The sequence below is a fragment of the Thamnophis elegans genome, chromosome 4 (assembly GCF_009769535.1).
Source record: "Thamnophis elegans isolate rThaEle1 chromosome 4, rThaEle1.pri, whole genome shotgun sequence".
In the NCBI taxonomy this organism is placed as follows: domain Eukaryota; kingdom Metazoa; phylum Chordata; class Lepidosauria; order Squamata; family Colubridae; genus Thamnophis; species Thamnophis elegans.
This window is the reverse complement of record NC_045544.1, coordinates 54,749,734-54,775,277: the sequence shown is the minus strand read 5'-3', so window position 1 is coordinate 54,775,277 and position 25,544 is coordinate 54,749,734. Positions and strand designations below refer to the sequence as shown.

At 38.5% G+C, this 25,544-nt stretch overlaps 1 protein-coding gene across 1 annotated transcript in view; it reads left to right on the top strand.

Annotated features, from left to right (window-relative positions):
* SYNE1 (spectrin repeat containing nuclear envelope protein 1) overlaps positions 1-25,544 on the top strand; it is a 300,005-nt gene that overhangs the window by 80,919 nt on the left and 193,542 nt on the right. The window contains 17 exon segments of the mRNA XM_032216017.1: positions 1,226-1,379; positions 1,699-2,327; positions 3,937-4,116; positions 4,931-5,081; positions 8,018-8,176; positions 10,377-10,559; positions 11,786-11,887; positions 13,453-13,656; positions 14,482-14,689; positions 15,415-15,527; positions 18,327-18,532; positions 19,759-19,914; positions 20,588-20,879; positions 21,654-21,826; positions 22,386-22,695; positions 23,244-23,408; positions 25,067-25,423. Of these exon segments, the coding sequence (XP_032071908.1) occupies positions 1,226-1,379; positions 1,699-2,327; positions 3,937-4,116; positions 4,931-5,081; positions 8,018-8,176; positions 10,377-10,559; positions 11,786-11,887; positions 13,453-13,656; positions 14,482-14,689; positions 15,415-15,527; positions 18,327-18,532; positions 19,759-19,914; positions 20,588-20,879; positions 21,654-21,826; positions 22,386-22,695; positions 23,244-23,408; positions 25,067-25,423 (3,742 nt within the window).

Genomic DNA, 25,544 nt, shown 5'->3' with positions numbered 1-25,544 from the left:
TAATGAATTAAAGAATCCCATTATTAATGAATTAAAGAATCCCATTATTAAATTTACAGATTAAAAGAAGAAGAAAGCTTGAAAGGCTGTTTAAAAATCAAGATGCACAATGAGTGATTAGCATCATTTTTTTTAACTTTCTGTTAAAAAAAATTCTGTTTCAGAAGTATGATGTACTTTAAACAGAGCCCCTTCAGTACATCTGGGGATCTGTATAAATATGGAAGGATATGCAGAAAACATTGCCTGAGATTGATTAATAATTTGAGTAGACATACTGTATATATCAATGATGGCGAACCTTTTCGGACATCAAGTGTCCAAACCGAAATGCACATGCACGCAGACACTGGAGCACTGGAAACCCGAAGACCAGCTGGCCAGTGGTGCATGCCTGTTTTTTTGCTGTTTTCAGGATGTTTTGGGGGGCATATTCAGGTTGCTTTTCTGCTGTTTTGAGGCCAAAATCAGCCTGGAGAATAGCTGGAAAACGGCCTGGAAAACAGCCTGAAAACAGGCTGTTTTGGGGGCATTTTTCAGGCTGTTCTTCAGGCCATTTTTTAGGCTGTTTTTCAGGCCATTTTCTACTGCTCTAGTACCCACAAAGACCAGCTGGCCGGTGTGCATGTGCGTGCCAGAAACCAGAAGAGCAGCTGGCAATTGCATGGGTGTCCACAAAGAGGGATCTGCATGCCACCTGTGGCATGCCTGTCATAGGTTTGCCATTATGGGCATATATGATTGTGCCATGTTTTTTAAAGTATAATCTTATCAGAGTTGTATGAATCCTCCAATTCCCTATATCAGTAGTTCTCAACCTGTGGGTCGGGACCACTTTGGGGGTTGAACAACCCTTTCACAGGGGTCGCCTAAGACCATCGGAAAACACATATTTTCGATGGTCTTAGGAACCGAGACACCAATTTTATTGTTGGGGTCATCACAACATGAGGAACTATATTAAAGGGTCACGGCATTGGGAAGGTTGAGAACCACTGCCCTATATAGATTACTATATCACATAATAATAGCCTTTTTTTGCATTGTTTTGTTGTTTGTTGTTACTGTTTGTTGTATTGTTGCACATATCCTCAGGAATAAAGGCAAACCTAGAATTCTGAGAAATTTCATCCTTTTCTAGTTCTGCAGTTTTAAAAGCAAAAACTATTGAAAGTTCTGGTGAAAGAGTAAATACCATACATTTACTAACCCTGGTATCTTCTAGGATAATTTTCCTGCAATCTGTGCTTGATGAACACAGACAGTATGATGAGCTTCTTCTCAGTTTTTCTGAATGGATCAAACAATTTCTTTGTAAACTGCAGCTAACATCAGAGATTGATATAACCGATCAACAGCTCGCTATATGTCAAAATAAGGTAAAATAATTCATAATGAACTAAATAACAAAGACGTTCTGGGACATCTTTAGTAGAACACAGGTTCTTCTTCTTAAGTACCCACATCCCAAAGAACCATCTGCATCCGTCATGTTATTTCTCAGAAACTGCAATGGCAGCATAAAGAGAGGTCTTTTTTCTTCTTTGCATTCTGTCTGCTGCTCTCCACCCAAGTGAAAGATGAGCTTTGCAATTTGTCAGTTTCCAAACTGCTATTGCAATAGCAAGAGTTATACATCTCATGCCACTAAGCAAAGGCTCACACATTTAAAAAAAATTCTTTCTCTCGGTCTTATAGGAGCATAAATTAGAAGTGGAAGGAAAAAACAAAGAGCTACAGAGTCTGAAGAGCCATGTTGAAAGGTTGTGTTCTTTCACTCAGCCAGAAGATCACAGTGTATTCCAAAATATGGTTGAAGACTGTCTCCAGTTGTACCAAGAAGCTGATCAAGTAATCAACCGCCGTCAAGATGTTCTTCCCCATCTCAAGTCCTTTTTAGAGCTTCATATCTCTGCATCACATGTACTTCACCAGTTGAGACAAAGGGTAGAAACAACGCAAAACATAGACAAGTCAAAATCAGAAATGCTGAAGAAGCAGCTAAGTGACGTTGTTCAAGATGTCAACAAACTAGAATCTACAGCATCCAGTTTAGATGTATCCCTTACTAAAGCCCACTATCATCTAAAACAAGGAAGCTCTCAGCAGAGGAGTTCCAGCAGTAACATTGCAGACAGCATCTGCATAGAACTGGAATCCATTCAGTCTTTGCTTGGATCTAAGCAAAGTGAAGCAGAGGCCCTTAGTGCTCTGTGTTCATCCATCCTAGAGCGTAAGGAGCATCTCCTAAAACGAATTGAAGATCTTGAAGAAAGGGCTGACAAGGAAGGACTGAAAGAACCAAACCTTCAAGAAGTTCAGCAAAGGTAAACAGAAATCAGGTCCTCAGCAGCATTGGATTTAAAATACTTGTTTCAGTAAGCAAGCATCTGTTTCTTAGTCAACACTTCATTTTGTGGAGTTTCTCCCATATTTGACCCAAACTGCTGCAGCCAGAATGATTTCTATATTTGCTGTGTATTTATGCTCTTCTCTCATCCTGTAAACAATGCCAAATTTAAGTAGTTGTAATCACTAGGCATCATCAGACCAAGGGTTGAAAAAATTGTGAACAAATTTTGTTACTATTTTCAATAAAGCCTAAAAATAATAGCACACATAATAATTCTGGAATGAAGTATAGATTGGGCCACTTTTTCCTACAAATATTTTGTTTTCTCATTTGTTGGATTGGTATTGTACACTAAGTTAAAAGCAGACAACTAAGAGTTGTGGATAGTTCTAACCATAATCCTTGAGATGGGTATCAAGGCTGGGTAGCAGTAATGGCTCATTATATAAAGTGCTTTTTTATTTGTTTGTTTTTATATATATAGTATTTCAAGACTGCCCAACTTACCCACAGAATGACTCTGTGGGTCTGCTCTGTGCATCTTGTTTGCTCTTAAGGTATAAATCCTGATTCGGTTAATCAAAACTGAAATGACTATACCATAATGTTTTGCATGTTACAATATACATTTTGTAGAAGGCATGCATTGTGGTCAGTAAATGTTCACTATATTATATTGTTGTGCCTTCAAGACAGTACTGACACCTAGTGATTACCTGGCAAGATCCTGCAATTTTAGCAAGATTTTTAGAAGGGGTTTTTCAGCATCTTCTTCCTAGTTAAAGGCTTCTAATGTAATCCTTACATCCATTATACAGTTTAACTGCAATATTTGCTTAGATGGCTTTGTGATTACATTACTTGTGGATTGGAAACATTGAGACCCTTCCTAGTAGATGATTTATCACTCTATATGTTCCCTAGACATAAATATAATGGTAGAAGTCTAAACTCATATTTGTTATATGCCCAAATCTTGTATTATGAAAAGAAATATTGATATGCTGGGGAAATACTCTCTTTATTTACTTTTTGGCTCTAAGTGCAGTATATACACTCAAACCAATTACCTTAACGTAATGTAGACTGATTTTGAACTGTGGATATTAATGCATCTAACCTGATTAAAAGATTTTCCTCCATCCGCTGCTTTTTGTAACACTAGATGAAGAGATCAGGATAAATCTGACCCTTTCGTGCTATGTTAATAGGTTCTGATAAAAGAGTACCATGATATCTGAATATAGAATCTCAGGTGTTAGTGTTTATGTGTAAGAATATTATAATGTAGCTGAAGCAGAGGCTGCTAAATTATATTAAACTCTCTTTTAAATTTTCCAAAGCAAAGTTTGAAAGTGTGATGTATGATTATAGATTTTTTAATGATGGTTTTATTGGTAGAAATGCTAAAACACTTATCAATCAGGCTTCTAGAAAAATTCCATTAATATAATCACAGTTTCCTCCAGAGTTTCCTTAAAGATGCTGAAACAGATGAGCATGCTATATTTATGTTACTTTTATTTTGTAATAATAGTGGACACCGAAGCAAATTAAAAATATAATTAATGTTTGATTTACAGGTTAAGAATTTTTAACCAGCTGGATGATGAACTGAATTCTCACCAGCATGAATTGCAATGGCTAATGAGCAAAGCAAAGCAAATTGCTTTAAAAGATAATCATTTTGCTCCAACAATTGACAAAGCAATTAATTGTTTGGAAGCAACTTGGAATGATACAAAGAAACTAATCCAAGAAAGGTAAGTTAGTTGTATATTTATTTATGTGCCATTATGTAAAGTTTTATTCTTGGTTTTATCAGCCTATTAATCAGCCTTTAAAAATAATATATAAATCTGATGTAAAATCAGTATGCTTATATTTGGGAGCATAAACATAACTTTTGAGGCTTAATACAGTATATTGAGAGATATACTTCTAGGACAAAGAAAACAATATACTGGAAAAGCCCGAGTAGACTTCCTTCCCTGCTTTATTTTTCATCTGGGAGTAGATAATAATGCAAGAAATACTCAGATCAAGTAAGTTGCTAATTGCTTAAAGGTAAAGGTTCCCCTGGCACACATGTGCAAGTTGTTCCCGACTCTAGGGGGTGGTGCTCATCTCTGTTTCAAAGCCAAAGAGCCAGTGCTGTCCGAAGACATCTCCATGGTCATGTGACCAGCATGACTAAACACTGAAGGCGCATGGAACGCTGTTACCTTCCCACCAAGGTGGTCTTCTACATGCATTTTTACATGCTTTCGAACTGCTAGGTTGGCAGAAGCTGGGACAAGTAACGGGAGCTCACTCCATTATGTGGCCCTAGGAATACGAACCACCGATCTGCCGACCTTGCTAATTGCTTACTGTAATATAATTGCATTACCTTAAGTCCTGCTATGTAAACGTCAGTTTTCTAATGCCATACATGGATTGTAGTAAATGTCTCATACTTGTGAAAGTATCAGAGGAATGAAGTTATAATCCAGTAAGAAATGTTACCTATCAAACCACTGTCAGCCATCAAAATATGTTCTGGTGTCAATGTCACAGTGATTCTTTCCTTTGCAGGCAGGAGCAGTGTTGCATCCTTCTTGATATTATAAGACAGTATCACAATCTGAGAAGTGCAGTTTCTAAGGCAATGGAGGTTGCCAGTGCTGTAACAGTGGCCAAAGCCGTGCTAAAAGACCAGAGAGATGTGCGAAGGGCCTTATCAAAGGTAGTTTTAAAATATCTTTGTCTTTAAAAAATGTTTGTGGGATGCATATTAGTTTCTTAATCAATTCCTTAAATCTTCACTTTTGAGGACAGATTTTTAATTAAAATGAAATGTGCAGCAGAGGACAAATGTCAAGTATTCAAATCAAAATTGAGGTATGTTCACAGAAAAGAACGCTACCTCCAAAGTCAAACAAACTGGGTATTCACATGTCAAACAAACATGTTGGTGAATGAAAATCAACTTGACTGTCTTATCCCCTGGTATAAACCACAGCAAACAACTCCCACAGCAACAGAGGTGGTATTCAGCAAGTTCTGACTAGTTGTGGAGAACCGGTAGTGGAAATTTTGAATAGTTGGGAGAACCGGTAAATACCACCTCTGACTGACCTCGCCCCATCTATTCTGTGCCTCCCAAATCCCAGCTGATCGGGAAGAAATGGGGATTTTGCAGTAATCTTACCCTGGAGTGGGGAGGGAATGGAGATTTTACAGTATCCTTCCCCTGCCATGCCCACCAAGCCACGCCACATCCACCAAGCCACCCACACAGAACCAGTAGTAAAAAAAATTGAATCCCACCACTGCATAGCAAGGAACTCCCCTGGTTATTTAGGCCTTTTTTAAGCTTCTTTGACTTCAAGTTCTCTTAGTGCCTCTGCTTTTCACATCCTACAATGCAGGGGTGGGTTCCTGCTGGTTCTAACTGGTTCAGTAGAAGAGGTTCCACAAAACTACCGTGCCGTTTAGAACCAGTTCCAGCGCCTGCCCTGGCCACCTCGCTCCTTCCCCCCACCCATCTGGTTGCTGCTCGCTCGCTCCCCCTGCCTGACCACATCACGCTTGCCCCGCCCACCACTCACTGATTGGCTGGCTCACCAATCACCCCGCCTGCCTCTAAGAGCCCTATCTAAACCCACTTACTTTTTTCCTGCTTGGCTCTCTATTGCTGCTCTAGTTACAGATCATGTCCCTCCAGTGTTAATAATCGTCCCTGCCTCAAATTTATCCATTCTTTCACCCACAGAAGCCTGATAGTAAAACTCCCAATCTGGAAATCCAAAGAACCCTTTGTTTTTGGAAGCTTGTAACATTTTCAGACTTATTCTTGCTCTTTTTCCCTTGCCAAATATATTTTGACATTATTTTATTGAATTCCACAAAAATAAGCTGAAACTAAGCACAGGGCAGTGGGGTGGCAGCCCAGCTGGAGCGGCCTTCTGCAGCCCTGCACTATAAGTGAGTCTAGTGTCCTTTTGTGGCCTTACAAGGATCATAGCGCAGGGCTGCAGGGCTGCCAGCAAGCACGAGCATGGGGGTGGGGATGGGGGTGGGAGCTTACACGGCGCAGTTGGCATCTTTGGCAAGTTCAGGGACCTTGCAGGCCTTTGCGAGGTCCCCGGATTTGCCTAAGATGCCTGGCTGCCTGTAAGCACTGGCCCGGGGGTTAGGACGGCGGTAGGAACTTACCTCCTAGGTGCCAGCCATGCCATGCAAACTACCGCCCGTCACCCCGTGCTCAGCAAAGCAAGTCTGGGGAGGGGAGGTCTGGCTGCCAGCAAAGGATTTCCGCTGAGGCAGCCCAGGCAGGCGAAAGAGCAAGCGAGCAATGGAGGATCAGCCTGATCCTCCTGATCCAGCAGCTGCGGCGGCATCATCAAGACAAAGTGGGAGTGAAGGGAGATGAAGGGGCCTCGGTGCCCGGCCTGATCCTCCATTGTACGCTCGCTTTTTTGCCTGCCCGGGCCGTGTCAGCACCGCTCTGGCTACCTCCGTCCATCCATGCCCGGCAGCTGCAGTGACATCATCAAGATGAAGAGCGAGAGGAGGAATTCTGGGAGTTGAAGTCCACAAGTCTTAAAGCTGTCAAGTTTGAACACCCCTGGGGTTTTTTCTCTAAAGGGTTAGAGGTGCAAGGGTCTTGTAACTTGACAGCTTTAAGACTTGCACACTTCAGTGCCAGAGTTCCTGAGCCAACATGACTGGAGGAGGAATTCTGGGAGTTGAAGTCCACAGTGTTAAAGCTGTCAAGTTTGAACACTCCTGGTTTTTTTTTTCTAAAGGGTTAGTGGGGCAAGGGTCTTGTAACTTGACAGCTTTAAGACTTGCATGCTTCAAATGCCAGAGTTTTGAGCCAACATTTTGGTTGCTAAGCAAGAGCGTTGTTAAGTGAGTTTCATCACATTTTATAAGTTAGCCACGCCCACCCAGTAATATGACTGCCAAGCTACTCCCACTCAGTCACATTCCCACCTGGTCACATGCCTGGCAAGCCACTCCCACAAAGCATGCCACACCTACAGAAGAGGTTCTAAAAAATTTTGAAACCCACCACTGCTACAATGCTCCAGGCTTATAGCCAGTTCTGTATGATGCCATACTCAGTGGTTATTGAAAGTTACAATGGTAGTTACAGGCCAACATTAACAATAATTCTTGAGCAGTGAGTGAGTGAGCTAAGATGGACTTGGAATTTTATGGCTTGTTCTAAATATGTAGTGCCTCTGCAGTATGCAGGGGTGATTTTATTTTTCCAATAAAGCAGTGATGGGTTGCAGGCGGTACATCCCTGTACGGTTGTACCAGAAGCTGTCCGGAGCACTGAGTACCATTCTGGTACAGTGCTCTGGAGGCCCCACCCGCCCACCCGCGCTCCTTACCTGTCTTTAAACTCTTCGGCTTACGCATACGGTGCGTAGAGCGCCTGCCCAAGGCTTTACCAAGCAGCTGGAGCGTTGCGGAGGCTTGCGGAGGCATTACTGGATGGTAAGACGCATGCGCATGCTGCGTGTGTGTGCGCACATGCCACACACATTCATGTGGAGGATCCAGCCCTACCACTGCAATAAAGGATTGCGGTCTAAAATAAATTAAGGAGGGTGGATGGTGAGTCTATTTATTCTGTGGATAACAGTAATACGTTCCTGTTTGTAGCATGAAGCAGCCAGGAATGAGCTGAATGATAGACAGACTGAACTGGACGCCTTCACTAACAAAGGAAAGCACCTCACTGCAGAACTGAAAAAGATACCAAACTGTGATGCTCGGATGATAAAAACTGAGATGGACAGTACCGTGGACAAATGGCTAGATGTAAGTGGTATATTTGAAATAAAGTTTGGATAGTTGAATATTCCAATAAAAAATAAACTAAAATAAAACCTTCTAGAAACTGAATATAGGTAGTCCTTGACCTATGACCATTCATTTAGCAACCATTTAAAATTATAAAGGCAATGAAGAAAGTGATTTATCATTTGTCCTTGCACTTACAAGCGTCACAACATCCCCGTGGTCATATGATAAAAATTGGGTACTTGGTAACCAGCCCGTATTTACGAGTTTCTTTGCAGTGTCTTGGGGTCATGTGATCACCATTTGTGATGTTCCTAGCTGGCCTCTGAAAAGAAAAATAAATGGATTCACTTAAACAACTGTAATGAACCATGTCAAAAAGGTTGCAAAATTGGGCTTTTAACAATTGCGTTGCTTAGCAACGGAAAGTCTGGTCCAATTGTGATTATAGATTGATGACTACCTGTAGAATAACTTTTCTCTTTTTATATGGATTTTAATCCCTTACTATTTCAGACAGTATCTTATGGGTATAATTACTAGCAAATTGATTCTTGCAGAATTAATTTGGAAATGAATTGTTTTTACTGTATTTCACATACTACAACGTGGTTTATGAAGTTGTGGCATAATTTTAACATCATTACATTTGTTTTTCTTTTCATAATTAAGAGAAACAAATTTGTGTTTATGAACTTGGTAGTTTCTATTATTAATTTATGATTAAGGCACCAATTACACATCTATTCTAGATGATAGTTAATTGAAGACTTTATTTAATAGCAGTTTAGTTGGGAAATTGAATTACATTAAAGTGTTATAAAATTTTAAGAATCGGAACAATTTTGAAAAAGAAAACTTTCATTTTTGTCAAAATTCCTTTTCACATATAATGAAAATGATACCACCTACCTTTGTTTGACCATAAACAATAGTCCAATGACCGGGGTGGGAGATGTTAGCCTCACCAAATAGTTAATAAATTAAGGATGACTCATGAGATCCATCAATTGAGAGTAATAGCCTAATTATGTTGCTAATGGAGGCGGGAGAGGCTCTAGGGCCCTCAGCTTTGGGGTCCACTAGGGCTTGATCCTTTCTCACCTGCTAGGTGACATCCCTGGGTGAGATTTAGGGGTGCAATTCTACCAGTTCAGGCCAGTTCACCCGAACCAGTAGTAAAAAATGCTACTGGTTTGCAGAACTGGTAGTAAAAAATACTAAAAAGAGTTAAAAAAAAAGTTCCAATGACTGCACATCACACAGCCAAAAACATGGGGTGTGTCCATTTTTGCTCCCAGCAGGCTTCTCTGAGGATTGCTAAGCCAAACATGGGGGGTGGGTGTCTGTTTTTGCTCCCAGCAGCTTCTTGAAGTCTGCTAGGCCAAAAATGGGGGGTGGGGTGCTGAGAAAGAAAGAAGGAAAGAGAGAGAGAAAGAAGGAAAGAGAGAGAAAAACAGAGAGAGAGAAAGAAAGAAGGGAGAAAGAAAGAAGAAAGAAAGAAAGAAAGAAAGAAAGAAAGAAAGAAAGAAAGAAAGAAAGAAAGAAAGAAAAAGAAAAAAATGGAGGGAAGACTACAAACCTGGCATTAGACGCAGCTTCAGAGGATAATCCTGGGCTGGGAGGGACCTGCAGGTCATCTAGTCTAACCCTGCTCCAAGAGGACATTGTTAAAGTGAGTTTCTATCTTTTGATCCCCCCGTTACAGGACTACATAGTCGCATGACCCCACCAAGCCACACCCACAGAACCTGTAGTAAAAAAAAATAGATTTCACCACTGGTGAGATGATAATCATCTCTGCACCTTCGCTGGACAATGTGGTGGATGGTCTGACCCAATGCCTAGAAGCTACTACAGTCTAGATGGGTAAAACTAGACTCAAACTAAACCCAGAACAGCTGATTATGAGTGATGCCCCTCCTTCATGACATCCAGAGGATCCCATCCTTGCTGGGCTTCCAAGGAGTCTTGATGACATTTCTCTTTAGGAAAGCATTGGAGACAATGAAGATGACCCTGCCTTTGTTTGGTAGTGCCATTAGGAATGTTTGTTTTGTAGATTATTATTATTTTAATATATTTAATATGATATTTAATATGATAATTATTTATTATTATCACTTGATGTAAACTATTTAGAGCTCTTTGGAAATGAGTAGCTTACAAACTATAATGGACAGAATGAAATGAAATGCTTTCTTTCATTGCTTAACAGGTTTCAGAAAAAATTGAAGACAACATAGATAAGTTGAGTGTTAGCGTGACTTTGTGGGAAGACATACTAGCCATCCGAGATAATATTGAAGGATGGTGCAATAACGCCATCTCTCAGTCCAATGATATAATAAACAATTTGGCGAGCTGTCAAGGAACTGAAGTTTTCTTGGATGAATTTCAGGTGCCATACTTTACAATATTTATGATTTTCAATTTTAAATTCTTAGCACATGTTAATATTAGGAGAATTGAGTATAATATGATTAGATATTCTAAGCTACGTGCTTATATTTTTGTAGCAGAATGCCCCTAATTGTAAAAAAAAAAAAAAGGTTTAATGAACAGTGGCACATTGAAGACTTCTGGAATATGCAGTTCATCTATTGGCATATTACAGAATAACAGAATAATAGAGAAATCTTCTAGTCCAACCCGTTCATAGTCTGAAAACCCTATACAATTTCAGACAAATGGTTGGCCAATGTCTTCTTTAAAAAGTCCTGTGTTGGAACACTCACAACCTCTGAAGGCAAGTTGTTCTACTGATTCTTCTAATTGTCAGGAAATTTCTCTTTAATTCTAGATTGGTTGTCTGTTTCATTAGTTCCATCCATTGCTTCCTGTCCTGCCTTTGGATGCTTTGGAGAATAGGTTGACTTCCTCTTTTTTGAGGCTGCCCCTTAGATATTGGAAGACTGATATCATATCACCCTAGTCCTTCTTTTCATTAAACTAGACATACCGAATTCCTGCAACTGTTCTTCATATGTTTTAGTCTCAGGTCCCCTGTTGCTTTTCTCTATACTGTTTCTAGAGTCTCAACATCTTTTTTTATATCACTGTAGTATTACAAGTGTGGTCTTACCAAGGCATTACAGAGTGGTACTAACACTGTTCTATTTGCTGGCCATTCAAAGTTACAATAGTGCCGAAAAAGTAACTTTACAACTGGCCTCTACACCTACATTGGTTGCCATGTTCCTGTGGTAATAGAGATTCAGATTTTTTGCAATTGTCAGCTTTTTATGACTGTTGCAATATCCCACAGTCACCTCATTGCTATTTGTGTACTTTATAGCCAGTTCCCAACAAGCAAAGTTAATGAAGAAACCAGCACTATAAAATCACAAGTCACAGTCAAGAGATGTCTCACTTAACAACCATCTAACTTAGCAATTGAATTATTGGTCCCAATTGTGATAATTAAACGAGGACTACCTGTACACAGATAGGTATAACTCTGCTGTATTTCTTTCAGTTGGAGCCAGAGTATACCAGGAACAAAATATTTATGTTTGTTATATTCTAAGTGCTATCTTTTAAAATTTCCTTACCTGAATAATGGCAAATAATGTTAACATATGACAGAAAGGGAGACATTCATTTCCCCCATGTGTTCCTTTGCAGTCTCAGCTGAAGCACAAAGAAGAAAAGTTGGAGCAAATGACTTTGAACATATATGAGCTTAAAAAATTGGTAAATTCAGAAGAACTTCCTCCAATTCTTCTGGTAAGATAGGCTTTTCTGATTGAGGGATGTCAATCAGGAAATCAGGAGTCCAGAAAGTTCAAATGAATATAGGTTTACTGTATACTAATGCTCTCTACATGAATCTGATCTACTAAAGGTCAAAGGAAATAGGCGGTAAATAAGACTCAGTGAAATTCAAGGTGGGTCGGACTTAGATTGCTTGTGAGTGCAAAAGGACTCGAGGCCGATGACATATTTGACCCCTCCCTTGTGTTCTGTCTGGTTATCTACTACACTGGGCATGGTTTTGCCCTGAAACCTTTTTCTCTGCAATTTTTTAGAGTGGTAGAAAAATGGGTTAAAAGACAAAAGAGAGATGTTTCTGTAAGAGTTCAGATATGTAAGCTCTGCAGAGCTCAGGCATTCATTTAACCCTTTAAAATTTCCCTAACATCCCTAAATTAGAAAAAGTATAAGTTGTTCATCCATTAGATCAAAGGTGGTGTTAGGCTTTTGTAATCTGCAATTTATTTGGAGCACTAGATAAAAGCATTCCATTTGATAAGCATGGTTTAAATCAATAAAATATTTTTGTTCCATTTAAAATATTATATTTAAAGACAGAATTTATCCATTATGTAATCTCCTCTAGGACATAGCTACTGATTTTGAATCTTCTATTATAAGTGGCCTTGTTGTGAAAATTTTTCCTTTAAAAAAAGCATTGCATGAAATAATACAGTATATGCATAATTTCTAGCATTGTAATCAAATTTATTTATACATTTATGAAATTTATTTGTCACCCATCTCAGTTCCAATGATCCATCTCAAATACCAATCTGGAAGCAAAATGTGAAATTTAAAAATAAAGGGGCAGTTTTTACATTCACAAAATCTCTATATTTAAGAAATTCAAAAGTGAAGTAATCAATACAGCTTGTACATAATTTAATTAGTGTTCCACACATACGTATTTGATTACAAAGAAGTACAAGTGAGCTTTAATGTTTTTCCACTTGGTTTAGGATTAGCAATATTTATAAGTATCTGTAAATTTCTAGGTTTATAGAACGTGCTATAGAAGTTGATTTCATTGTTTGTAGAAAAAAAATAAGGGTTCAAAGAAGAAAACTCTCTTCTTTGTTTTCAGGAACATTTCAGAGTGACTTGTTTTCCCATTCCAAATTTTTATCAAAAATAGCGCTGAAGTTAATGACAAACCACCAGCTTGATAAACCATCTTAATGCTATGTGGCAGAGTGGAGAAAAATAATATAAATATAATATAAAAGTATTCTATTTTTTATAAAAATATAAAAAATATGCATGCATGATAAAAGACATTTTATTTGTGGACTGAAAAAATATGCTACAGTATTTGATTAATAACCATCCTTATATTATAAAACCTATTTTTTTAAAGCCAGGCCTAAAAATGCCCCCCCCCCCCAAATTCCTCTTTTACTTTTTGTGGAGTGGTTTATCTATTTTTTTGCATTTCTGCAGAACAATTCAAATACACTTTATTATCATATGACTCAGATTTATAAATGTATTTTGGAATAGTCTTTACTATTATTTTAGTGTATATTTGCTTCTAGTTTTTAGATGCTGATTTAAAGAAGAAGATAATGCATAGCAAAACAATGTATGAAACAGCTAAAGAAACTTTGAAAGATTTTAATTCTCAGAAGACACAGTTGTATAACTTTGTTACTCAGATGGAAAACTGGCTTGTCAATACAGAAGAATCATTATTAAATTGCATTCATAGTCAGGTTCCATCAGATATTGGGACAGTCAATGTAAGTAGCATAAAAAGAATAAATAGACTTGTTGAGCAAATTGGAATAAAAATATGGGGCATTCACTTTGTTATCAATCCCTTAAAATAGACCTTGTGAACAAACTCATGATTTGAAATATTCATCCATTAGAAGTTAATTGTCATTTCATGGGAAGAAAAAAAATGAGGTCAGAGTTCAACAGTCTGTGCTGAAAGCATTTAAAATGTCCCAGATCACATGGCTGTAATTAATGTCTTTTCAACAAAATGTACTTACCTCAAAAAATACACATTTTGTTTTTGTATGTGAATTTCCTCAATCTCCAAGAGAAAATAGACTTTCAGACTGAAATAATTAAGAGCACTTGAGAAGGTGTTCTTCTGTTCACATAATATAGATAGAACAACATGATCAGGACCATTCTTTAATTAACTATGCAATACTTTGAACTGCTTGATTCCCCCCCCTCCCCCCAGATTAGGGATTATTCAATTTGTGTTTAGTCCAGTTTTGCCCTGACTGGAAGTTTTAGCACAAAGAATTGAGACTTCGTTATCTTGAAGTTTGGCAAAGGTGATCCATCAACATTTCTCTTAAAAGTAGTTTCTAAGCTTTGACTATTATATTCCAAGGACTTCCCCTATTTTTAGTTTTTCTTCTTGGATGAGAAATGAAATATTTTCGAAGGAAAAAACCAAGAAAGTCCCGTTGCCTTTTGGAAAAAGCACCTTCGGAGCAACCATGACCTGGAAGATTGAGCATCTCCATAGACAGTCAATAAAACAGTTTTTAAGTAATGGTCCAATGTATTTAAATATTCTAATGATATCATTGTTCCTTCAGAAAATACAAAAGGAGATTCGCCAACAGCAGAACAATTTTGATTCTACTCAGGAAACGCTTAATGGCCTTTGCCGCAAATATCCATCTTTGGAGTTGGAAACTCTTGCAGGCACTATAACGTCCCTGATAAAGAAGTATGAATCTTTGAACCAGCTGAGTTTGAAAACACAGGCTTCTTTACAGGAGTCCCTAGAAAAACATTTCTTACGTGAGTTCTCTTCATAGATATATGAATCATCTAGCCCACAGGAATGTATGCTGGAGACCAATATGCGAGTATTAGAATAAAGTTTCCATTTACATCATGAATTAATTTGGGGACTAGGTTTCCCTACAACTCCTGTTATAGAAAGTATATTTTATAGATATTTCCAACTCCTCTCCTGCTTGGTTTCACAACAGTAATTTAAAAAAAATAACCTTGCTATTATTAATATTTTATGGGGCAAACACACATTTGGGGCACATTTTATGTATGCATGGATGTATGTGTTTTCAGTGTGTAAGCATATATACAGGTGTCCATGGACAAGTTTCCTTTCTTTTTCTGACAATAATCTTTCACTTCAACTATGAATTGCACAATTCTATCCTGGCTACTTAACTTCTTATCTTGGCTTCTCTATTCCTTGTTCTGTATTCCTGAGATCATCTTGGTCTCCCTGGCTTCCTGTGACGTTTTTCTCTGTCCTTATCTTAGACTAGCAGAAATTAGATAATCGTATTCAACTTTATTTTCATTTTGTTCTATTAGTTATGTTTGCAAAGGTACAAACTGCAGTCTCTTGCCACCTTTTCTATAGGCTTTGTGAGGTCTTGTGAGTCCAGAATCGTTGTAGTTTTATATTCTTGGTGAATTTTAAGTATGGAATGTATAAACCAGTGTTACTGTTTTATATGATAATCCTTGGTATCTCCCTTTTTTATAAAAAGAATCTATGGAGGAATTTCAAAACTGGTATTCTAATCTGAAGATTGCAATAAAAGATATAAATATTGCAACTGGGGACAGTAAAGCTATTGAAGCAAAACTCCACAAACTACAGGTAAGAATGCAGGAATGAATGAATTGCACATTGCTTGGCTTGCAAACTTTTCTAGATAATATTAGGAAATTATTAAGCAATTTTTTGTGTGATTGATATATGTTGTCAAACCACTATCTTACAAAGGTCAAACACTGACTTTACATCATAATGTGCAACAGACAGTATGCATTTTAATGACCTTTTATAATTATTTCATAGAATTCTGACCCAAATTAAGAGTGTTGTTCAAAATCTTTTAACTCTCTCTCATAATATTGGTGTTGTGTACAGACAGTTTGGTTTAGGGGTTAAGGAACTAGGGTAGAGCCTGGGAGACTTAGTCCCATCTTCAAGAGGAAGCCAATTGGGTGACCTTCAGCCAGTCACTCTCTCTCAGCTCTAGGAAGAAAGCAAAAACAAATCATTTCCCAAAAATTTACCAAGAATCTGCAGGGACTGGTTCAAGCAGTTGCCTGGAGTCAACTCTACCATGAAGTTACAAAAAAAAAATACACCAAAATTTCTGGGTTTTTAGACACTTTCTCATAATTGAAAAGTTGTACATTAATAAATGTTATCTATATAATTTCAATTATGGTGTATTAGTTGTTTTATAAAACTTGAGTGTAGATACTATAAAAATACATATTTGATTGGTAAAATCAAAATCAACAACCCACAAAAATAATAATAGTATTAGCTGTTTTTACAATGTTAACACTAGTCAATTCAATCAATCAATCAATCAATTTATTAGATTTATAGGCCGCCCAATCCCGGAGGCTTACAAGAACAAGAAAAGAAAAACAAAATAAAAATAAAAAATAATTTAAAAATTCCCCAACACGCATATGTTCTGATCGGGGCTGGACCCTACATAATAAGGTCAACAGCCCCAGGCCTGCTGGAACAGCCAGGTTTTAACAGCTTTTCTGAAGGCCATGAGGGTGGGTGAGGTCCGGACCTCTGGGGGTAGCTGATTCCACAGGGTCGGAGCAGCCACAGAGAAGGCTCTCTTCCGAGGCCCCGCCAGCCGACACTGTCTGGCTGACAGCGTCCTAAGGAGGCCCACCCTGTGGGATCTTATCAGCCGTTGGGAGGTATGTGGCAGTAGGCGGTCTTGCAAATACGCTGGTCCTGAGCCATGTAGGGCTTTAAAGGTAATGACCAACACCTTGAATTGAGTTCGGAGACCAATTGGCAGCCAGTGCAGCTCGCGGAGGATACGTGTAATATGGGTGTATCTCGGTACACCCAATATCGCTCGTGCGGCTGCATTCTGGACTAGCTGTAGTCTCCGAACGCTTTTCAGGAGTAGCCCCATGTAGAGCGCATTGCAATAATCCAGCCTTGAGGTGACAAGGGCGTGAGTGACTGTTTGAAGTGCACCCCGATCCAAGTAGGGCTGCAATTGATGCACCAGGTGAACCTGGGCAAAGGCCCCCGTGGTCACAGCCGACAAGTGGTGTTCCAGTGTCAGCCGTGAATCCAGGAGGACCCCCAAATTGTGAGCCCTCTCTGAGTTTTCACCCCCCAGGATCAAGGATGGACTGTCCGAACTGTCCTTCGGGAACAGCATCCACAGCCACTCGGTCTTGTCGGGATTGAGCACGAGTTTGTTTACCCCCATCCAGATCCTGACAGCTTCCAGGCATTGGCACATCACGTCCGCTGCTACACTGAGCTGGCACGGGGCAGATAGATACAATTGCGTATCATCTGCATATTGATGGTACTTTATCCCGTGCCGTCGTATGATCTCACCCAGCGGTTTCATGTAGATGTTGAATAGGAGGGGGGATAGGACCGAACCCTGCGGCACCCCACAATTGAGGGGCCTAGGGATCGACCTCTGTCCCCCGACCAACACCGACTGCGACCTACTGGAGAGGTAGGAGGAGAACCACCACAGAATGGTGCCTCCCACTCCCACCTCCTCCAGACGTTGCAGAAGGATACCATGGTTGATGGTATCGAAAGCCACTGAGAGGTCAAGAAGCACCAGGATAGAGGAATGCCCTCTATCCCTAGCCCACCAGAGATCATTGGTCAGTGCGACCAAAGCGGTTTCTGTGCTGTACCCAGGCCTGAAACCAGACTGAAAGGAATCCAGATAATCCGCTTCATTCAAGGTCCGTCGGAGTTGAAGTGCCACCACCTTCTCAACAACCTTCCCCAAAAAAGGGAGGTTGGAAACCAGACAGTAGTTTTTCAGGACGGCTGGATCCAGGGAAGCCTTCTTGAGAAGGGGCCTCACCACCGCTTCCTTTAATGGTTGCGGGAAAGACCCCTCCTGCAAAGAAGCGTTGATGATCGCCTGGAGCCAACCACATGTCACCTCCCTGCTGGTCCTGCTGGTCGAAACCAGCCAGGAGAGGCACGGGTCCAGTAAACAGGTGGAGGCGCTCATCGCTCCCATGGCATAGTCGTGTTTGAACAATGAAAAAAAAATTCTTGAATATAGAAGACTTATAAGATAGCCTATTGTTGGGATGTATTTATTTATTTATTCTGCCAAAAATCAAATTACATTAGTAATTTGCCATTTTGTTTTCCATTTGTCCAGTTGAAAAAAGTCCATTGGAAATTATTCGAATTATTTTTCTAATACCTTCAATAAATATTACTGTTATTACTACTATATTATTATTCACCATGGATTAATTTCTTACATGCATTGTTTAACAATGTAGATTGTTGTAGTTTTCTTTTTGGAAAGTTAAATACAAAATAAAAATTAGATATAAAGTCTCTTCATATCTATTTGCCTTCTCATCATTCGTTACCCTTATAAATTTATGTATTTGTTTTACTCAGAAAGTGCTAGACTCTTTTAATGAAGGAAAGGCTAAACTGGAGTCAGCCTGCCAGGAAGGAGAAAATCTGTGTACTTACTTGCCTAAACCATCTGTGAATGGTATTCAAGAACAGATATCTAAAGCTCATCAGGACTTTGAAGCATTTCTAAAACAATGTTTGAAAGATAAACAATCTTTGGAAGAATGCATTGCAGAGTTGGAAAGGTAAGTTTCAGATAGCCATATTTTATGTAGTATATAGATATGTTCCTTATGTTATACCTAAATTAAATGGAAAAAATACAAAATCGTCTCAGTAAATACTGTGCATTCATTCTACTATTTCTGTCTGGCCCTCTTGATTTGTAGTTTTATGATACAATTGAAAAAAAAAGGAAATAATGGCCAACACAACGGCAGTGTGAATGTTCTATAAGATTTATTATTACATTTTTTGGTTTCTAATAGTGATTTAGAAGGTAATATTTTCACTAAAATAATTGATCTCTGAGAGAAGGTAGTATTGATCAGAAACACTTAGAAAGTTGCTTTCTAAGTGAGATATATTGCTATCTTTCTTGCATCTGCTATTTGGAAAGGAAGCTCCCACTTTACAGAATCTCTGTATGAACCCTAGTTAGAGCATTCCACCCATTAAATGCACTGGAGGAGGGAGACAGGGCTGTTGGTGATTTGTAGTAGAGGAACAGAAGTGTAATGGACCTACTTTGCTGCTCACATAATTATTATAAAGGTAAAGGTTCCCCTTGCACATATGTGCTAGTTGTTCCCAACTCTAGGGAGCGGTGCTAATCTTCATTTCAAAGCCGAAGAGCCAGCACTGTCCGAAGATGTCTCCGCGGTCATGTGGCTGACATGACTAAATGCCGGCCACATGACCATGGAGACCATAACAGAACGTTGTTACCTTCCCACCAAAGGTGGTTCCTATATGTTCTACTTTCATTTTTGCATGCTTTTGAACTACTAGGTTGGCAGAAGCTTGGACAAGTAACAAGAGCTCACACCGTTACACGGTCCTAGGGATTCAAACCACCAAACGTCTGACCTTTATGATCGACAAGCTCAGCGTCTTAGCCACTGAGCCACCATGTCCCTATAATTATCATATGAAGGTTTAATTGCTTGAATGTTTTGGAAACAATCTTTGCAGTGTCTTCAGTTTTTTCCTTGACTGCGATAATAAATGTACACTGTGCCAGTTTAGAATTGGTGAAGTTCCAAAGTTACAATAATTCTCATGTTTTGCTTTGCCATATTTAGATACTTGCTAAGTATTTTTAGAATACTTACAGCTATAGAGAAGTATTTTTTTTTTGTCAGGGCTGTTCAAAACATCAGAATAATACATCTAGATGAAGTGGCTGCATGTTGCATCTTGCTGTTAACCAACAATAGTGGTGTTGTTTTATTTGCTTGTTTTATTACAGTTTTGAGGACCAGTGCAAGAGCTGGAGTTTATGGCTTCATGAAAAGGAAGAAAGGATAAACACAGAAGCTCTAGGAGAACACAAACAACACATCCCAGATAAGAAAGACGAGGTACAGAAGGTAGAAGCCTTTTTGGAAGAACTTTTGCTTGCAAGGTATATATGCATATTTATTAACTAATTATTTTTTTATAAGCCATAAGATTATAACAATTACCCTACATTTTGTTTGTGTATTTTGGCTGTTCTGAAGTACAGCTGCAGAAAACTACAGCTCTGCAAACTTCAATATTCACAGAATTCAATAAATAACAGGGGTTTGAATTTGGTTCTAATAATGAACTATTTTATAAGGGACAATTCACATTTTTCTACTGAGAAATAAATGAAAATAGTTCACATACTTGAATGTGAGGCATGCAATATTTATACCAGTTTTTCATAGAATCTCTAAAAAAGGATGACTTCATAATGCACATTTAAAGCACAGATTGCCACTTTTTCAGCTGGATTCATTACAACTGACTGATATAGTGCTTATATTGTTGCTCTTAATTAATCACATCAAATAAAACAGCAAGGTAGTAATTTAAGTTACCTGAGAGTCAGTGCTCATATTAAGGATTGGGAATAGAATTTAACATCTTCTAGTTCCAAATTTTTATGATTGTAATGATTGTGATTTTATTTTTTGTGTGAATCTAATAGCTTTCATATCTGAACTATATTCTGCAATAGCATGGTTTGTCTGTATGTATTCAAAATTACATATTTATAGATGGATTTATAACTCAGTTATTTTTTTACATTTTACATTTTTTTTGTTTAGAGAATCCTTTAATAAACTCTCTCAAAAGGCACAGTTTTTAAGTGAGAAAGACTACAGTACTGGAATGGAGGTTCGTCTGGCTTCTCAGCAATTTTCTGCCTATCAGAATTTAATCAAGGAAGTAAAGGAGAAGCTGCGGCTCTCTCAGATAGCTCTCCAAGATCACCAGACTTTGGAAGAAGCTCTGCAGGATATGTGGACCTGGGTGAAGGATGTTCAAGGAAAACTCAGCTGTGCTGAGGGCACCCTTGGGGACAAAGTGACCTTGGAGAAACGACACCTCCAAATCCAGGTAAATGGCAATAGCATAGAAGAACTGACTTTAAAGAACTTTTGTCTAATTACATTTTAACTAAAGTTTAGATAAAACTGACGCTGTTTCCCAGAATCAGTGATTGACCAGCCAGAACCAGACATGCAAGTCTGCTAGATGACCTTGGGCCAGTCATCGTCTCTCAGTCCATCTCACCCACATGGTTATTGCTATGGGAAAAATAGGAGGAGGAAGGTGTGTTGAATATGTTCACCACCTTGACTTAAAGGCAAGAAATAAACAAACAAGGTAGTTAAATTATATTTCCATCAGATTTTCTACTTTGCCCTTTATATTTACTTTTATTTTCAGTCTTGTTATATCTGGATAAAAGTTAATATGGAACATTTTTAAAGAGTAAAAATGGCATCATTTTAGCACCAGAGAAATTTAAATGTTATCATGAAATGATTATGATCATCGGAAATGATGACAATCATCAGTGGTAAAATGTCAATCCAATATTGTTTTTCAAATAAGAAAATATCCATGAGTTTTTGTTACCAACAACCCATCTATTCCCAAAATATTATTTCAAGATCACTACTAAGTGATAATAGCAAATACCTACATAATTTTATAATGATAATCCTACAAGGTACAGTCAACAGGAAGCAAAATCTAGGTTACTATATTTCCCATGGAAAAAGCTACATGGATAAAAACTTTTGCATTTGTCATACTGCAGAACAGGTAAAACAATGCAAAAGAGGTATTCCTTTTCTCTGTAAAGTGTTGACTTTGGTGTCCTAGGAAATCCTATTAATGAAAGGAGAAGGAGAGGTCAAGCTGAACATGGCCATTGGCAAAGCTGAACAAGCCCTTAAGACAAGTAATGAAGAGGGACAGAAGGTGATTCAGAGCCAGCTGCAAAGATTAAGAGACCTCTGGGGCAGCATTGTCAGCACCTCTGTGAGCTGTCAAAGGTAAACCTTTATGTTGCTGCTTTTCATTCTGATATTTTCCCCCCATTCAGAGGACGCTTTATGAAATAATAATGAATTGCTCAGAATCCAAGATTAATGATAAGGGGGAAATTCATAAAAGGAAGTTTTCCTGTCACTTTTTCATTTGACTACACTTTCCTCCTCATTAGGGGAAATTAGGACCTTTTCAAAAGTATAATGTGAAACACAAAGAGCTCCTGGAAAAACTCAGATCCAGCACTGAATTAAAGAAATGACAACATTAGTTTTCACCCCCTCCCCCCCCCCCCAACAGAAATGTTGTTAAAAAAAAGAAAAGAAGGAAGGGAGGGAAGGCACTATTTTATATAAAATATGCAGAAAGATTTATTAACCTCCCTTTCAATCCTGAATCATTTGGGAATCATTTTCTTCCTTCCCCCATACTCCTTATGAGTCCTTATCTACAAACAGACATTCATACTGGGGCAACCATTTTGCAACATTCTTGTTGTTTAAACTCAATTTATTTCCCTAAGAACCTTTCATATTTTGATTTCTGTGTTTCTGTTACATTAAGCTTGCTCGAGTTTGTGATAAATCAGTGGAATTGCCACCTGGAGAAGAAAAGTCAGTTGGACCAGTGGTTGGATTCAATAGATCACAAATTGAAAGAGCCTTTGGAACCTCAGAATGGACTGAAAGAGAAATTCTCCCAGCTGGATTGCTTCCAAGCTATTGTTTCAGAAGTGGAAGCACGTTCTAATGATCTACACCAGCTCATAGTAAAAGCCAGAGAACTGCACGAGAAAACACAGGACGATTCTTTTGGAGAAACTGCTCAAGAGGAATTGAAAACACAATTCACAAATATTGCAACAATTGCCAAGGTGAAGATTTTGTAATATGTAGGCCACCCAGAATTACAGAAGTGTTAATCAAGTGGATTTAAAGGTTAAAATGTATGTTAATATAATTATATTGTCAACACAATTACATGAATTACAAAACAGGTCCAATGAATCTGACAGGATTCCCACTTTATGCTAAACTGTATTGTGCTTTAAAAAAAATCAGCTGAACTTACTGATTCAATCCAGTCGTTTGTAATTGAAGTTAAACATAAATTAGTGTGGTCCTGATCTCTGATTTGAAATAAAACTAGAGATGAACTAGAGATGTCATAGAAAAAATTGACAAAAATCCAACATATCACCCAAAATAAAACAAGTAGGGTCAAAGTCATGAAAACAACTAAAATATAACAAACAAAGGGGAAAGTGCATAGTGACTTTTAGCCAACAATATAATTAGGCAAACATAATGGTGCTAGTAAACTCTTCACACTATATTCAAATAAACAAACCTGGGTTGATTGCATCAAGAATTGTTTCAATTCCTTAAACTCGGTTTTGAACAGTCTCTTTTTGATTTACAGGAAAAAATGAAAATAGCTGAAGATATTGTAAAAGACCATTTGTTATACCTTGATGCAGTGCATGAATTTTCTGATTGGCTTCATTCAGCAAAAGAAGAGCTTCACCGCTGGTCGGACACATCAGGAGATTTGTCTGCCATACAGAAAAAATTAGCCAAAATCAATGTGAGAAAATGTTTCGTAGTTTTGTTATTAACTTTTGTACATGTGTGTTAAGAAGTTCACATAATGAACTTTAATTGTTGGATCGGATAAAGGAGGCACAAGGGCTTCAGTAAACAACAGCTCTTTATTGCAAGTCAAGTAAACACCTGGCTGAGGAATGGTCGGGCAGCATCCCTTTTTAAACAGATCTGTCAGACCACTTGACCAATGAGATTCAACCTCTGTTCCCGCCGGAATAGAGGACCTTAGTGGAAACCTCTTTCAGTCTGTCAGCAGGGGAATATCTAACACGAATTATTAAAAAAGAAACCTCTAATTTCTTTAGAACCAGATTGGACACTTTTTAGTTCCTCTGACTGTCTTCCTGCAGCAGAATGGAAGACATTCTCTTGTTCTCTTTCTTTCAATAATAGTTTCCACAGGAACAAGAAGGAGGGGACTTTTGCAAAAAAAAAAAATGCTTTTATTTTGCCAGTTTGATTTCTCTATTAGATGAAAAATCTTCTATACAGTTAATCCTTAACTTACAGCCATTGATTTAGGGACCGTGCAAAGTTACAATGGCACTGAAAGAAATGACTGCTCCTCACACTTGTAACTATCATAGCATCCCTACAATTACATGAACAAATCTGGCTGCTAGGCACCCGGCATGAATTTATGACAGTTGCAGCGTCCCAGGGTTAGGTAATCATAATTTGCAATCTTCCCAGTCAGTTCTGACAAGCAAAGTCGATGGGGGAAACTGAATTCATTTAACAATTATATGATTCACTTAACAATTGCAGTGATTCGCTTCACAACCATGGCAAAAAAGGTTATAAAATCAGGGATGACTCACTTAACAATTGCCTTGGTTAGCAATGCAAATTCTGGTCCCAGTTGTAGCGGTAAGTTGAGGACTATCTGTAGATGGAAGGACTTCTTTATTCATAGAAAATCATCATTAAATCCAACTTTTTTTAAAAATATTCAGCTGAGCACATGGTTCTAATTATATTTATAAAGACTACCTCTGCAGGTAAACAGTGATTATTAAGTAAATCAAAATGGCAATTATAAAGCAATACAGAAGAAATTGTGAAACAACTCTTCTTCCCAAATCCAGTTTATATGCCATGTAGCATTTTGTAGCAATGTTGGCACTTTATCTAATACCTAAAACAAAGTATTACTTTGTATAGTAAGTATAAGTATATAAGAACATTTTTCTCCTTCAAATAATGATGCTAAATTGTAGACAGACTTGCTTAAATATTTTTACTATATCTCTCATTGCTTCTTCTGAACTTATAGCTCAAAACTTTTCAGTTAAGCTGAGGACACTTCTAAAAGCAACCAGATACCTTGTTTATTTTAATAAAATCCAACTCAGTACTGCACTTCTCAGAAAATGTTACCCCCCCCCCCTTTGGATACTTAAGTATATTTTAAAGTTGATTGTTGTTCGTTTAGACGTGGTTTGGCTCTGTTTTGTTTCTGCCTGTGCTTCTGTTTTACTTTTCCCTTACATTTTAGCCCGGCTTGCACACACTTTTGGTGAAACTGCCAGCGGTTGTGGAATGAGCAGTTCACAGCTCTGTGAAATGCTGCATTTTGCTTGTTCGGCTGAAGTGGATCCCGTCCATTTCAGTTACCATGGTGATATTCCATTGCAGGAGCTGATAGATTCCAGACACACTGGTGAGGGTCGCCTCCACAGGATCGAAACACTGGCTCCCGCTGTGAAAAAGAACACAAGCGTTCAAGGGGGCAAAGACATGGACGCTGAAATGCAGGCTCTCCAGTCCGACTGGAAGCAGTGGGAGGAGAATGCTTTCCAGTCCCGAAACAGGCTGCAGGAACTGGAGAGTCAGATGGCCAGGTCAGAGCAGGAGTTTTCAGCCCAGGCTGTTCTTCTGGAAAAGGCCTTGAAACACTTCAGCACTTTGCTTGCAACCTGGTCTGAAGGCCTGACCTCTCTAGACAGTAAGCACACAGACCAAGAGCTGGTTGAATGCTGGCATCGAGAAAAGGTAAACTGCTTTCTTTCTTTTTGAGACTGTCCTACACTTTGATTGTGCATGTGTGTGTTGCGGAGGGGTTCAGTGGGAGGAAAGAGAAGTTGCTAATGGCCAGAAGAGAGTTCTCATTCAA